This window comes from Arvicanthis niloticus, chromosome 6, assembly GCF_011762505.2.
Source record: "Arvicanthis niloticus isolate mArvNil1 chromosome 6, mArvNil1.pat.X, whole genome shotgun sequence".
In the NCBI taxonomy this organism is placed as follows: Eukaryota; Metazoa; Chordata; class Mammalia; order Rodentia; family Muridae; genus Arvicanthis; species Arvicanthis niloticus.
The window spans coordinates 105,682,397-105,698,315 of record NC_047663.1 but is presented as its reverse complement, the minus strand read 5'-3'; the positions used below and the strand labels follow the sequence as shown (position 1 = coordinate 105,698,315).

General features: G+C 46.1%; 1 protein-coding gene across 1 annotated transcript; it reads right to left on the bottom strand.

Moving 5' to 3' along the window:
* Positions 1 to 199: 199 nt before the first annotated feature.
* Positions 200 to 8,952, bottom strand: Zmynd19 (zinc finger MYND-type containing 19). Its single transcript, XM_034506196.2, has 6 exons — positions 8,693 to 8,952; positions 7,306 to 7,365; positions 6,387 to 6,493; positions 5,651 to 5,791; positions 1,362 to 1,542; positions 200 to 804 (listed from the first exon to the last, which is right to left on the bottom strand). The coding sequence occupies exons 1-6, from the start codon at positions 8,741 to 8,743 to the stop codon at positions 661 to 663; spliced, it is 684 nt and encodes a 227-aa protein (XP_034362087.1). The 5' UTR covers positions 8,744 to 8,952; the 3' UTR covers positions 200 to 660.
* Between the last annotated feature and the right edge of the window lie 6,967 nt (positions 8,953 to 15,919).

The following is a 15,919-nucleotide window of genomic DNA, read 5'->3' as shown; positions in this document are numbered from 1 at the left end:
TTCAAAAAAAAAAAAAAAAAAAAAAAAGTTAAACCAGGCATGTTAATCCCAGCACTTGGGTGGCAGAGGCAGGTGGATCCTGTGGGTTCAAGGCCAGCCTGGTTTACATAGAAGTTCCAGGAGACACCCTGTCTCAAAAAGAAAAGAAAAAAAAAAGGCTGGACAACATGGGTTTGAGGAGCAGAGACTGGCCACAAGGATGATTCTACCCCCTTTACTCTGCCTGTTTAGACATGACTCTGTGCAAGCCTCTCAGTGGGACCTCCCACTGCCCATGAGAGAAGCCCGACTACACGACAGTCTCTAGCTGAGTGGCGACTGTTTACCATTTGAGGAATACAACAAATGATTCTATTTGAAGTTGCTAACCCTCCCCTTGCCTCCCCCCAAAAAAAACTGTACATGAGTTTACAAACATATTAACATATAAATAATGAGAAAGGTCCTAGGGAGCCTCCCCGTTGTCTCTGCTGGAGGTGAAAACTGGAGGGGCACTGTCCCCACAGGCTGCTTGTTGCTGTGAGGTCTTGTGGCAGCTGCTCTGGACCCATTGCTGGCTTCTTTGGCACCTCCAGGTTCAACTGCCAGTCTGTCTTCCACTGTGCTCTGACAAGCGAGCTGGAAACTTTGAACCTGCAGCAGTGGCAGCTCTTCAGCCCGTCATCGCTCTGGCTCAAGCTCATGCTGGAAGGGACGCTTCCTCTCCCGACAGTGCTTCTTGTGGGCAGGCCAGTCCTTCTGCTGGCACTGAGAGCCACAGTATCGCGCCACCTGACAACGCCCACAGATGTTGAACTCTCGAAGCTGAAACACACAACACTGTGGCTTCAATATTACACTAATGAAATGTATGAAAACTATTATCTCGGCATCTGGAAGAACCCAATAAAACCCTATATGGGAATGAAGTTTAGTGTGTGGTCTACATGCAAAACCCTGGATTAAAGACCCAGCCCTTGTTTTCCCTAAAAAAAAAAAAAAAAAAAAAGAAAAGAAAAAAAAAAGAAAAACGGAAAAAAAAGCCAGACATGGTGGTTCCTGTAATCCCTGCACAAGTATGTCTGATCCAGGATTGTGGTGATATCTGGCTCAGGCTAATCTATATATTAAGTTGGAGGCCAGGCTGGTTTACAGATTAAGATCTTGTCTCAAAAGTCACACACACAAACATAAAGAGAGAAACTACACACGTACTGTGGCTGGAGGACGTAGATACTGTCTGGATAGGAACAACAGAAAAGAGCCACTTTAGTGACTCACCCAATGCTACTCAGGGATCTACAGGGGCAAGCTATCATATCATGTCCAGACTGCTGGACAGAGGTGTCCAGGAACCAAGGTCTCAGTGTAGCATACTATACCTGTTTTTCAATCACCGTACAGGGAGGATAATGACACTCATAGTAGGTACAGGAATTTTCTTCCTCTTCCACCACATCCCCATTGGCATTGTAGTACCGGGTCACATTCAAGACAGGAAACTGTTCTTCTATAGGGTCTGTGGGCAGCTGCTGGATTGCAAGCCAGTATAAGCTTTGCTCCCTGAAATAAAGCAGAGGCCTCAGTGCACTCTAGCCTGAACAGGTCAGCACAAAGAGAGAGGACATGACCCCAAGGCAAGTAAGCTCCACCCAGTTCTAACAACTTGAGTTCTGATAGCCCATTACCACTGCATGTACTTACTACTCCATATTAAAAACTTTAAATCCTAGGGGATAGGGAAATTAGCAGGATTAAGACACATGATGGGAAACTCATACAGAATCAATAAAGAGTAAAAACAACAACAACAACAAACTTTAAAAAAATCCTAGGCAGGTGTGTAGCACACAGACCTTTGATCCCGGGACTGGGGAGGCAAAAGCCAGCCTGGTCAACCTAGTTCCAGAACAGCCAGAGCTACATAATACCTTCCTTTCCCCCCCTCCCACCCCACCAACACAATTTTTTGAATCCTGTCTCTCAGTAAAGTTCATAGCATCATGGCATCGAGTTTGGCAAGCATGGCTACCTGATGCTGCCAGTAAGACCTTCAGTCTGCCCTTTACCCTAAGAAGTACTAACTACTACTATTAGCTACTAGCTCCCCTCTGAGGTCACAGCTATCCTGCCTTCTGCCCTGGAGTACTTATACTGTGTGCTCTCTGCTTAACTTCTGACTCTGGTTGTCATGGTTCCTGGTCATAGCAGATTATTATCCATCTCAAGCTATATCCTAAATAGACTTTCTGCCTTAAGTTGCTTTTGCTATGGTCTTGCCACAACCACAGAAAAATAACTAATATAGAAATTAGTAACAGAGAGAAGGACATTGCTGTGATAGACTTGGCCAGGTTGTTTTGGGGAGAATTGTGGAAGCGTTTGGAACTTCAGGCTAGAAAAGCCATTGAGTGCAGAAAGCTTAATAGGCTGTTCTGGGGAAGCTTAAAAGATAAGTGTTGAGGGCTGGAGAGATGGCTCAGTGGTTAAGAGCACTGACTGATCTTCCAGAGGTCCTGAGTTCAATTCCCAGCAACCACATGGTGGCTCACAACCATCTGTAATGGGAACCGATACAACAGTTTTACATATAACTTACATACATATAAATAAAATCTTTAAAAAAAAAATGTGTTGAGAGAAGAGTAGAAGATGGAAGCCTAGCTTGGGAAGCTTTAAGTTCCTCAATGATTCTTTTGAAAGATGTTCATGTGATGTATCTGAACTATTATGGTTTCTGGCCTCCTGGGCCTGAAGAATCAGTTGTGATATCAGAAGACAAGCATCACTGAAGTAACATCTTGTAAATATTTTCTCTCATTTAGCAAAAAGGTGTGGTCCAGAAGGGGCTACGGCTGCATGCATCTCAATCTGACAGCCAAACTTGATAATGTGTAAAATCCTTTCCACCGTAATAGTTTTAAGCAACACCTCAGTTTGAAACCTCAGCAAACTGGAAATGTACCGACTGTTGGATAAGCACCAAAGCCCGCTGCATGTGTGGAGCAGACCTAGCTAGCATGAGATGAAGATAGCTGTGGTATGCTGTAGATGGCAGAGCTGCCAAAACCCGTGCAACACAGAAATCATCAGTTAGTCTTGGATGTTCAACACTGAGTTACTTATACTATTGAATTTTGGTTTTATACTGTGATGACAATATTAGATCCTGGAGATAAGAAATAGGGTATGGTTTAAAGTGGTGTGTGTATGTTTGTCAAGGTAACAAAGATCAATTGTGCTGCTTAGCTTTTGTCAACTTGACAAAAACTAGTCAGAGAAATTACCACCATTAGACTAGCCTGTGGATATGTCTGGAGCATTTTCTGGATTAATGTAGGAGGAACCAAATCACTGTGGGCAGTACCACCACTCTTAGGCATGTTAGTCTGGTTTGTGTAAGAAAGCAAGCTGAGCAAGCTATGGAGAGAACACCAATAAACAGTGCTCCCAAGTGGTCCCTGGGTTAGTTCCTGCTTCTAGATTCCTGCTCTTAATTCTCTCAACAATGGATTGTGACATTGCTTTTGGTCATGGTATTTTATCATACTAACAGAAACCTAACTAGGACAGCCCTAATATGACTGCTAGTTGCCTACAGGCGAGTGCAGCAGGCTGTGTGGGGCTTTGGATAGGCATGGCTGGTTTCTGCACAGGAGCTGATTAACTGAACCTTATGAATAACCCACTCTCCCTCACAAGTAAACCAGGACACTGGCCATCCTCCTCTGATCACATGCCCACAGTACCAAGCACTCCCCTCCCAAAACACACATTCATTCTCCCCTTACATGGGCATACCAGGGATGCTCATGCATTCTGGTCCAATCTGGTCCTGCTCTGCTAGTAAGAGGTATGTACTACTACCTACCTGAAAGGCACAGCTTCAACCAAACTTATCTCTGAAAACTGGCTGAGGAAAGGTGCCAACAGGGTACCTGATCACATACCTCAGCCTTCTAGCCCCAGAACTGTTAACTGCCCTTTTCCCAATAGAGGTTTTAACTGTAGCTCTATCTCATGAGCATAAGGTATATTCAGATTAAATATAGCATTCAGCATAGGATCCTATGCAGATCCTACTGACTAGGATATCTACCTCACAGGAGGACAGAAGTTCAAGGTCAGTCTCAGTCTCTCAGCTAACATAGCAAGTTGAGGCCAGCCTAAGATAAATGAACCTCAAGGAAGGACAGATGGATAAACAGACAGGAGTGGTGAAAACAGAACTGAAGATTCAAAACCTCTGACATCAGGTAGAAAACAAAGCAAGCATATTCGAAGTCTGAGACCCTCACAGGGCTGCCTTCACACTCTGCTGGAGTAAAGCAGCTTGGCAACTGTCTTCTAAAGACCTGGAGACCAACACTATCAAGCAGAGGTACATTCCCACATCTCCTACCTACAGTACACGGGGCTCTGGCATCACCTGAAGACATTCACTACAAATTGCCAACCCACTCTCTATAACGCCAACCTTTTCAATACCACTAGCATCTGTTGGGGTGGTAAATGCCAAAGAAGGTTGCTTAAAGATTTAAGAACTTGTGCATAACCTTCCAGGAGCCCTCAGGGGAGGCCTATGAGCAGGTCAGTGATACCTGTGTGGCTTGGGACTATGAGCTCAAATTTCCCTAACCATTTCCTGATGGCCCCCTCAGCTGTTCTCCAGGCCTTCATGAAGTTCACTGTGTGAGTTCGAGGGTTAGTAGGAACATGGCCTCCAGAATAGAAAACCCTGTGCAATGCCGTTTTCAGGACCACAGGGAACTGGGAAGCCGAGAGGTCACATCCCTAATCTACTTTGTCCTATTAATTCCTCTGCTCAGGGAAAGCTGTTCAGCAAAGGAACAAGAGACCCAGGCTGTCTCAGCGAACCATCTGTGTGGTCCTGGGGCATGGTCTACTTCCATGGCATCAACTAAAATATTCCTAGGGTCAATTACCACAAAGCCAATCCCCAAAATTAATTATAAAAATTATTCTAGCTAAGCATGGAGGTATATATGCATCTTTTATCCTTGCACAAGGGAGGCAGAGGAAGGAGGATTGCTGTGATTTCAAGGCCTGGTATACACAGTGAGTCCCAAAACAGCAAGGACTACATAAAGAGACCCTGTTTCCAAAACAAAATATAAATGAAAAATTCTTCCCTTTGGGGCTGGAGAGATGGCTCTGCAGTTAAGAGCACTGAATGCTCTTCCAGAGGTCCTGAGTTCAATTCCCAGCAACTACATGGTGGCTCACAACCATATGTAATGGAATCGGACGCCCTCTTCTGGTGTGTCTGAAGATAGCAAGTGTACTCACACATAGAAAAATAAAAATGTTAAAAAAATTCTTCCCAGCCTGGCAGTGGTGGCACACGCCTTTAATCCCAGCACTTGGGAGGCAGAGGCAGGTGGATTTCTGAGCTCGAGGCCAGCCCGGTCTACAGAGTGAGTTCCAGGACAGCCAGGACTACACAGAGAAACCCTGTCTCGAAAAACCAAAAACAAACAAACAAAACAACAACAACAAAAACAAAACAAAACTTCCTTTCCCCATAAAGAAAAATCCTCACACAGTTGTGGGTCAGATATCAAGGTCCCAAAGCACTCACAGTAAAAGCACAAAATAGGAACATGGAAACCTGGATTGGCCCTTTAAGTGCTGGCCAGGCAAGACCCACCTTTGTTTGCTGGAGGTCTCTTCAGCTTTGGGTCGCCAGCCCCATGGTACCAGCTGCAGGTTATCCAGGCGATTGTCCACAGTCACAGCATTGAGATGTACCACCTGAAACCCGGGAGCCACACCTCCCCTGTGTCGTTCCCTAGGGAAAGACAAAATTTTTTTTTGAGGGCAAGACCTTCAAGCACTTCTACTCAAACATCAATGTCCAACCACATAGAAACACCAGTCATATGGTCTGAACTGGGCTCTTATCCTGAAGTGGCACACCAAAAGAAAGCCAAGTACATCATCAGTCTATGACCCACACAGACAGAGACCAGATTAAAATGATTCTGTACCTGGATTTAAGGACTTGCCTCAGAAGGCAATGGAGAGAACCCCCAAACTAACAAAACTATCTAGAGATAAGTTTCCCATTTGGATGATAGCAACATTTCAAACTCCACCTTACCCATCCAGGACCAATGGCCCCTTTCCTAAGGATTAACCTGTAACTCACCAGAAGGATCCACAGATCTTGTCTCACCAGGATCCCACTAGTCGTTTAAAGTGATCTGTACATTAGCCATTCCTCTGGGTTAGTGGCAAAGGTCACACAATAAACTCGCAGACTTAGAGAAGATGAGGTGAGCCTGACTCCACTGGGTAGAATGCTCTCTAGCTTTAGGGATACTGTGCATATCACAGCTCACATGAGGCTTAGGTGGGCAGACCTCTCAGTTGGAAATACTCACCACAGCAGCTCGTGCAGAAGCCTGCCGGAGCCCCTTCCTCGGTTCTTGTCAAAGGCATATGCAAATATCTTAGCACCGTTGCCATCAGCATCCACTTCCATTCGAGCCTGAGAAGACAGTGCATCTGTTGGAAAGCCTTTACTTCTCAGCACATTTCAAATCCAGCTCAGAAAAATGCCAGAGGTACAGATATCATCCTGCTCCTGGGACCCCAAAAGTACAGGGGGTACACCCTGATGTACAACTTGCAAAATATTGTGGACACCAAGAAGTAAAACTTCCTACCCTTAAAAAAGTCCAGAACAGTCAGCGGGGAGCTAGAGATGGCTCAGCAGTTAGGAGAACTGGCTGTTCTTTCAGAGGACCCTAGGCTTGATTCCTTACAGCCACCTGGTGGCTCATAACCGTTTGTGACTCATGCACAGATATTCAGGTAAACACTAATAGACACAAATAAATTAAACCCAAGGGAAAAAAATAATTGAGGGGGGAAAAGCCCATGTTGACTGTGATGGTCCACATCTATAATCTTAGTACTCAGACAACGGATACAGGGAGATTTGAGTATTCACAGCTGGCTTGCCCCCACCAAGCCACAATCCAGAGAGATGATAGTTCTTTACAACAATGAGGGCAGGATGGCCTCCCCAGTTAAGGTGCAAAGGCTAGAGGATAGCTACACCCAAAAACCTGCTCATTTGGTTTAATAGACATGTAATCATGAACACAACACAGCAGTGAGTTTTCAAAGACTAGTAATCAGGGTGAAGGAGGTCACAATGGGCACTACCAGCCGGCAGGGTCCAGACTGTCACAACCTGCTCTGGAGCTAAATATCAATGACTATCCTCTTGTCCTCCCAGAACAAGGAAGGAAAGTCATTTCTCATTCTTCCTGGGTAACAAACAGTAATGCTTACCTCAAAGGAGTAGCTCTCCACCAGTGGTATGTCCTGTTCATCTATCAGCGTGTATTTGGTCTGAAAATAAACCATGTTTCAAAAATTACATCTGAGATCCACCTAAGAAACAGTACCAACCTAACTTGTAGCAGCAGAAATCCCCAATGCTGTCCAATGAGACAGAAAGGAACCACATCTTAAGTGGAGCCTTGCTCAAACTCATTTGGCTCAGTCTACATCAAAGTACAGTCCAAGGTGGGCATGGTGGTACACACCTTTAATCCCAACACTCAATGGTAGTGGCAGACAGAACTCTGTGAGTTCCAGAACAGCCAGGACTACTGTCTCATGCCAGAGAGAGAGAGAGAGAGAGAGAGAGAGAGAGAAAAAAAAAAAAAAAAGTCAGACCCAGTATGTTAAAAGCAAAACATGACCACATGTACCAGTGTGGGTAATGAGGCTTCAAAGTCCATCCACACCTGATAGGCCCTCCTTTGACAAGTGGCACTGAGCTTTTAATGTACCCAGAAACTCAATCAAACACAAATCTAGTGGAGTAGAGGGAATGGGGCTAAGATAGAACATCAAGGTTTCAAGTGATGTTTGTTCACTAGGCTGGATAGTTATTATTGCATGTGCTCACTGGATAGCCCTTCTTCACCTTCTTAAATACTCCCAACAAAAGTTCATGGCCCAGGCACCTGCAAATAATTCCTGAGTCAAAAGCCTCCCACCTCTCCCTAGTTAGAAAGTTCTAGTAGTCCTCTCCTGAGTTCAAGACAGGTTGCTTTTACTTTCCTGGAAGCTCTTTCTAGGATCTGTTACCTGCCTCTACTTTCTGTCTGTTCCTCTCTTCCACTAGCAGCCGCCGCCACCGGTGGAAGGACCAGACTTAAGGTCGACACGAAGCCCAGCTTCAACATGTGGTGGGTGGTGGCCCAGACGAGGAGCACCTGAGAGCCTTGGAGCCTACCAAGATCAGGGCCCTGGCTCCTCGTCTGTGCTGTAGGGAAGCCTGCGATTCGAGTGACCGAACGTGGCCAACCTTTGGTCAACGTTAAAACGCGCCGCTGAGGGCTACTGCGGACCGGCTGCTCGGCTCGGCTCGGCTCAGAGCTTCGGGCCGAGAGCGTCACGGCGGGAGGCCGCCGCGTTTAAACCGTGCGGCCGCAGGTGCAGCCCGGGCGCCAGAGCCGCCGCAGGTACCCGGGGAGGCACTGGATGAACCTAGGGAACTGTTCCGCACCAGCCAGTCCCACACGAGTCCTGAGGCCGAGGGGCGCGCCCCCGGCCGCGGGGAAAGATTCCCGCGAGGAAGGCGGCGCCTGGACCAAGCAGGCCCGCGCAGCTGCTCGCCCTGGTGCCCCAGCCCGCGCAGGCCTCTCCGCCGCTCCACACCGCTCACCTTCCCGGCCACCCGGCCGAGCCGCACGATGCCCAATTTAAAGTCGGTCATGGCCGGGCCTGCGCTCTCGGCAGGCGGAGCCGCTCCCTCGGGAGGCTCCGGACCGGGCCGGGCCGTAGCGAGGCCGCGGCACTCCGGGTCAGGCCGGGGCCGGGGTCAGGCCGGGCGGGCCGCGGGCGGACGAGGCTGGGCCGGGCTCGGGCCACCGCCGCCGCCTCGCGCCCGCCGGACCTGCCACGCGCCGCCGCCACCGCCGCGCGCACCCCAGCGAGCCGAGCAGAGGGCGGGGCGCGATCGGGACACACCCCCCACCGGCGGCAGCCGACCAATCGTGAGACGCGCCCTTCGCTGGTCGTGGCGCGCCGCGGCCAAGAGACCAATGGGAATAGAAAAGAGGCGCAGGCGCAATGAAAAAGAACCAAGTGCGGGGGAGGGGCGAGCCGGGGGCGGCGCCTGCGCGGCGGCCGGCGCAACGTCAATTTCGCGGGAAGCTTTGTGCGCGCTGCGGCGGTGGCTGAGGCGCGGGAGTGAGCGCAGTAGGTCGCGGCTTCTTCCTGACACCACCTGCTTGCGTTCGCGTCCCTGAGTAGTGTACGGCATAGAACGTCTGTCCTTACCTTGTGGTTACGGGCTAGCAGGATGTTGCGTGAGTCGTCCAGGTCTCTAGAATCAGAGGCAGCGGCGAGTGTCTACTCGGTGCTTCCTGGAACCCATGCGCCTTAGGTCTCCTAGGAAGGATAAGACTTTCCGGAAGGAGCCGGAGGCTGGGGTGGGTATCTGTCTCCGGAAAAGGGAGACCCCGTAGTCTCGAATCCTGACATAGCTGATAAGGCTTAGAGTTCGAGCCCAGAGCTAGGCTCCACCTGCTTCAAGGTGACCCCAGGCATCAGAGGATCTACAAACGTTTCTACCTCTCATTGTTCCATTTTGGAATTACCAGGAGCAAAGAATTGTCGAGTGAAGCTAGAACTTCTCTCAGCCCTTGGTGCTTAATATTTATTTCTCCCAGGTGCTTTGCTGCTCAAAACGAACCTGTTCCATCAGCCTCTTCAGACGTGTGATGGTTAAGAGAAAGCTTTTTAATAAGAGGTGGAATGATTAGGAAGATGCAAAGTGCGTTCCCTGGTAATACAACCATTTGTTTTATTGCGTATTTCTCCAACACAGTAATTCTACACATCCTGCATGGCTTGAAAGGAGGCCCCCAAGAGACCTGTTAGATCAAAGAGGCTGCCCTTGTAGAGGGGATCAGCCGCACCTCATACCCCATTGAGTACCATTCTTAAACTGATGAATGAGTATGAGGTAGCCACAAGGTAGGGTGCCTGCAGCAGTAAGATTAGATCCTACATGATGGCTTTACAACGTATTTAGTGCCTTCACTAATCTGAACTCAAAAATACCTACTCCCTGAGCTCAGAGACTAAGGGAAGAAGACATAATAGATAAAAATATAATTTTCTTTTACTCTTCAGTTACTACCGGGATCACTACTCTATTCCAGCTTCCATCATTACAAATCACCCCATTATTTTTTGTAGGTTATGTGTTTTAGTGTTTTGCCTGCCTGTATGTATGTGTTTTGTGTGTGCAGTGCCCTTGGAGACCAAAAGAACGTGTCAAATCCCTTGGAACAAGAGTTAATGATTGTGAGCCTCCATGTGAGTGCTGAGAATTGGGTCCAGGAGCAAGTGCTCTTAACCACTGAGTCAAATGTCCACTCTGTAGCCTGCATTGTTAAAGGATCTGATCACCTGATCTCCGTTTCAGTGAGTCTTTCTCCCCAACCTAGAAATAATCTTCATTAGTGAGAACACCAGCTGGAAACCAGGCATGGCATTGCATGCTTTTAATCCCAGCACTGGGGAGGCAGAGTCTGCTGGTGGATCTTTGTGAGTTCCAGGACAGCCAGAGCTACATAGTGGGACCTCTTTGGGGTTGGGGGTTGGGGGAGGTGGGGAGAGCAAAAATACCTAAGGCTGGGTAATTTCTTTGTTTTCCTTCTTTTTTTTGTTGTTTTGCCACCCCTCTAAGTCCATGTTTCCTCCCCACCCCCACCCCTTACTCCTCAACCCTTGCACTTAGGAGGCAGAGGCAGGCTGCTCTTTGAGTTCAAGGCCATCCTGGTCTACAGAGTGAGTTTTGGGACAGCCAGAGTTACACAGAGAAACCCTGTCTCAAAACAAAAACTTCTAACCCATCCATGAGGGAAGAACTCTGATTATCTCATCATCCTTGGGTATGCTTCATTGGAGATTAAATTTGAACATGATTTTTTTATACTTATTTTGTGAGTGCATGTATCAGAAGACAACTTTTGGGCATTGGTACTCCTTTTATGAGAGTTCTGGTAATCAATCTTAGATTGTCAGGCTTGGCAACAAGCACTTTTAACCATTGAGCCATCTCAAAATAGCTCTTCTATCATAAATGCTGGGAGATTTATGATGTGTACCAACAAACTAAACTTAATTTAAAATTTTTATTAGTTATTTATTAGTTATGGTGTGTGTCTGTCCTTGTACATGAGTGCATGCACATGCTGCAGTCAGATAACTTGTGGATGTTCAGTTCTCTCTACCATGTTGATTATCAGGGATTGAACTCAGGTCATCAAGCTTGACAGCAAGCATATTTACTTGCTGAATCCTAATCTATTTTAAATTATTTTATTATTATATTTTATATTACATATTTTATATTAAATTTTAAATTGTTTTTTTTTTTGTGCGTGAATATGTATATGCACACACACATACATACACATATATATGCATGTAGTGTCCTGAAGAGGCCTGAGGAAACTACCGGATGCCCTGGAACTGGAATCACAAATGATTTTGAACTGTCCTTTGGGTGCTGGGAACTGAACTCAGGTCCTTTGCAAGAACAGCAAGTGTTCTTGACTCTTGAGCCATCTCTTTATGTATAGCCCTGGCTGTCTTGTAAATCATTCTGTAGATCAGGCTGGCCTCAGATTCACAGAGATCTATATGCTTTGCCTCCTGAATGCTTCTTAACATAAATTTTGGAGGGCCAGAACCATTAAAAACATTTAGTGAAGCCTAAAACTGGGTAAGATCACTATGGAAGAAATGACAAGAAAGAGAAATAAGCTGAATCTTGGATGTGCTGATATTGAGGGTGAAAGTAACTGGAAAGAGCACAACTCAGCCAGGAGAGCTAATGTCAGCTAGGAAGTACACTGAGAGGGCAGCGGCTTAGAAGCCAGAAAGGGCTATTCCTGGCACATGGTTGAGATAGGTCCAGAATGGTAACAACAAGCAGTGAAACAGTGGATTCAGCATCCTGGGGTCTCTGGCTGCTTGAAATGTCCAGTTTGGGTTGAGGAATAAGTGTCAGTGTGGTAAGGAATAGAAGGTGGGACATTGAGGCACATCCCTGAAATCCTAAACATGGTTGAGGCAGAAGTAAGGTTTGAAACCATCCTGGACTGTAGTAAGTTGCATGGGACCCGAAGCGAGTTTTAAGCTAATCTGAGCTATACAATGAGATGCCTTCTTTTTAAAACAGAAAAGAAAGCAAACAGACCTGAAACCTCAGAATTATGTGGAGAATCAGGACTTCGTGGTCATTCTTAGTTTTATAGGAAATTCAAGGCCAGCCTGGGCTAAATGAGATCCTGTATCAAAAACAATTTTTTAAAAGGAGAGAGAATTGGAGACAATGAGAAACAGTTCTTCTGAGATTTGAGGGTCATAGTTAACAAGAAGAGAATGGTCAAGAGATGCTATAGAATGGGAGAGAAATATGTTTGTTCACTGGGAATGAGGGTAGCAAGCTGGTTCAGTGAATAAAGGCACTTGCCATACAAGCCTGGTGACCAAAGTTAAGTCCCTGAACCTACATAACTATGGAAGGATGGCTGAGGAGAAGGCTCAGTGGGTAAAAGTGCTTGCTGCAAAACCTTCTGACCCGAGTGTCATCCCTGAGACTTAAAATGGTAGAAGGAAAGAACTGATTCTTTGACTCCAGAAAGTTGTCCTCTGATTTCCTCAATAGCGCTGTGGCATGCATATGCTTCTCTCAATAATAAATAGATAAGCCAGGTGTGGTGGTACACGCCTTAATACTGGTAAAGGAGGTGGAGGAGTTCAAAGCCAGCCTCATCTACATAGCAAGTTCCATAGACAGACCATGTCTCACTAGGTACAGGTAGGTAGGTAGATAAACAAGTAAATTAAAACATAAAAAATTAAATCATTTTTGTAGCTGAGCTTACTAGCTCATGCCTTTAATCCCAATACTTGAGAGACAAAGGCAGGTGGATCTGTTAAACTCAAGGCTAAGTCTGATCTATACAATGACGTACAGGATAGCCAGGGCTACATTAATAGACTCTCTCAAAAACAGAGAGAGAGACAGTTAGTTTTAAAATTATTTTATGTGTATGGGTGTTTTGCCTGCATGTATGTTTCTTGAGAGCATTCAAGAGAGCATCAGATCCCTTGGGACTGGAATGAGTTATAGACTTGATAGCCACCAGGTAGGTGTTCTGATTCCAGTATGGGTACTCTGGAAAGACAGCCAGTGCTCTTACCTGCTAAGACATGTCTCCAACCTCAGGTTTATTTGTGCTTGCGTGTGTAGGTCAGCCTGGTCTACAGAGAGGTCCAGGACAGTCAAACACAGCTATGCAGAGAAGCCCTGTCTCGACAAGCAAAAAAAAAAAAAAAATCTTGTTTGGAGACATGGCTCAGTGGTTAAGAAAACCTTAGGTAGATTCCCATCACCTACCTCAGGCAGCTTACAACTGATGAGTCTGACACCTCTGACCTCTGTGGGCACTTGCATTCCGCATATAGAACACACAGACACAGATGCACACACAATTAAAATGATAAAAGGGCTTTCACTAAGTAGGGGCTCTCTAAATGAAAACCAAAACTCAGGTTGTTCCAAATGACAGCATTGTGTCTGGCTTATTCCTACTGCTGCTAACAGCCTCAAAAGATTCATGTGTAAACAAGGCTTGGTGCTCCACTGGTGAGCAGAATTGTGACAGATGATTGAATCACAGTTTTATCAATGGATTAAACAATTGGTGGATTCTCAATTTGATGAAAATTTTGAGAGGTACTTGTTGTAGAAAGTAGGTCATTAGGGATTGTATCTTTTTGTGGGGATTGAGTTCGAGACAGTTTGATTGATTGAGCTCACTTTGTAGTTTTGGCTGTCCTGGAACTCACTATGTAGTCCAGGCAGGCTTTAAACTCACAGAGATCTGCCTGTCTCTGCCCCCAGAGTGCTAGGATTAAAGGTGTGCACTGCAACACCTGATTCCCTGGCTGCTGTGAGGTGAGAAACTTAGCTCTTCCATGCCATTAGGTCACCAGTCCCAGGTACCAGTCTGTTTTGTATCCTTCATCCTTTCACTGCTGGTTCCAGAGTCAGTGCTACATTTATGGTTGTGATGAATGTTACAAGTTTGTGTGTGTGTGTGTGTGCACGTGCATGCATGTGTGAACTTGTAGAAGTCAGTGTGGGTTGTGTGTGTATACATGTAGAAGTCAGTGTGTGGTGTATGTGTGTACATATGGAAGCCAGAGGTTCATATTAAGTATCTTCCTCAAATCCACCTTAAAAAAAAAGTGTTTTTTTTTTTTTTTAATGTAATGTGTGTGATGGTTTGTATATGCTCTGCCCAGGGAGTAGCACTATTAGAAGGTGTGGCCTTGTTGGAGTAGGTGTGGTGTCACTGTGGATATAGGCTTTAAGACCCTCATTCTAGCTACCTGGAAGGCAGTATTCTGCTAGCAGCCTTCAGATAAAGATGTAGAACTCTCAGCTCCTCCTGCACCATGCCTGCCTGGATGCTGCCATGTTCCTGCCTTGATGATAATGACTGAACCTCTGAACCTGTAAGCCAGCCCTCAATTAAATGTTGTCTTTATAAGAGTTCCCTTGGTCTGCTGCCTTGTGTCTGTTCACAGCAATAAAACCCTAAGGCAATGTGTATGAGTATTTTGATTGCATATAAGTCTGTGTACCACATGTGTGTCTGGTGCTTTCAGAAATTAGAAGTGGGGTTGGCTGCCCAGGAACTGGAGTTATAATATTGTGAGCCACCATGTTGGTGCTAGACATCAAACCCAGATCCTCTGCAAGCACAGTGGCTGAGCCATTTCTCCAGCTTCCTCCACCTTACTTTTGCAAACAGCATCTTTCCCTGAGACCAGAGCTCATAAATCTGTTTAGACTGGCCAGCCAGAGAGTCCCAGGAGTCTTCCTGCCTCTGAGCCGGTATGAGCATGTTTATCACACCTGCCTTTTTTTTTTTTTTTTTTTTTTTTAAGATTTATTTATTTTATGTGTATGAGTACACTTGTCCTGTCACTGTCTTCAGACACACCAGAAGAGGGCATCAGATTTCATTACAGATGGTTGTGAGCCACCATGTGGTTGCTGGGAATTGAACTCAGGACCTTTGGAAGAGCAGTCAGCGCTCTTAGCCACTGAACCATCTCTCCAGCCCCTGCCTTCTTTTTTTAAATACATGGACACTGTCTGTGTGCTACATGTGTGCTCATGCATGCTGGTGCCCTGGGAGGACAGAAGAGGGCAATGTCGCCCCCAGAGCTGCGACTGGAGTCACAGAAAGTTGTGGGCTGCCATGTGAGTGATAGGACTCCAACTCTAGAAGAGAAGCAGTGCACTCCTAACCGCTGGGGCCACTGCAGCCCATACCTGTTGCTTGGTCCTTTGCTTGCTTGCTTTTTTATTTTTTATTTTTTTGGTTTTTTGCTTTTGACATGAATCTTGGGGATACAATTAAGTTCTCCTCCTGCTTATGCAGCAAACACACCAACTAGCCTAATACTACCTTTTAGAATTTTGTTGTGGCAATATTTATTTATTTATTTATTTATTTATTTTGTTTTTGTTTTTGAGACAGGGTTTCTCTGTGTAGCCCTGCCTATCCTGGAACTCACTCTGTAGACCAGGCTGGGCTCAAACTCAGAAATCCACCTTCCTCTGCCTCCCAAGTGCTGGGATTAAAGGCGTGAGCCACCACCGCCCGGCAATCCCAACACTCTCAATTTGAAAGTAACAGGATCAGAAGTTCTAGGTCATCCTCAGCTATATAAAGAGTTCAAGGCTACCCTGGGTTACAAGGACTCTGCTCTAAAAAATAAAAACACACTGGGCAAAGTGGTGCATGCCTTTACTCCCTGCAGTGAGTTTGAGGCCTGCCTGGTCTTCATA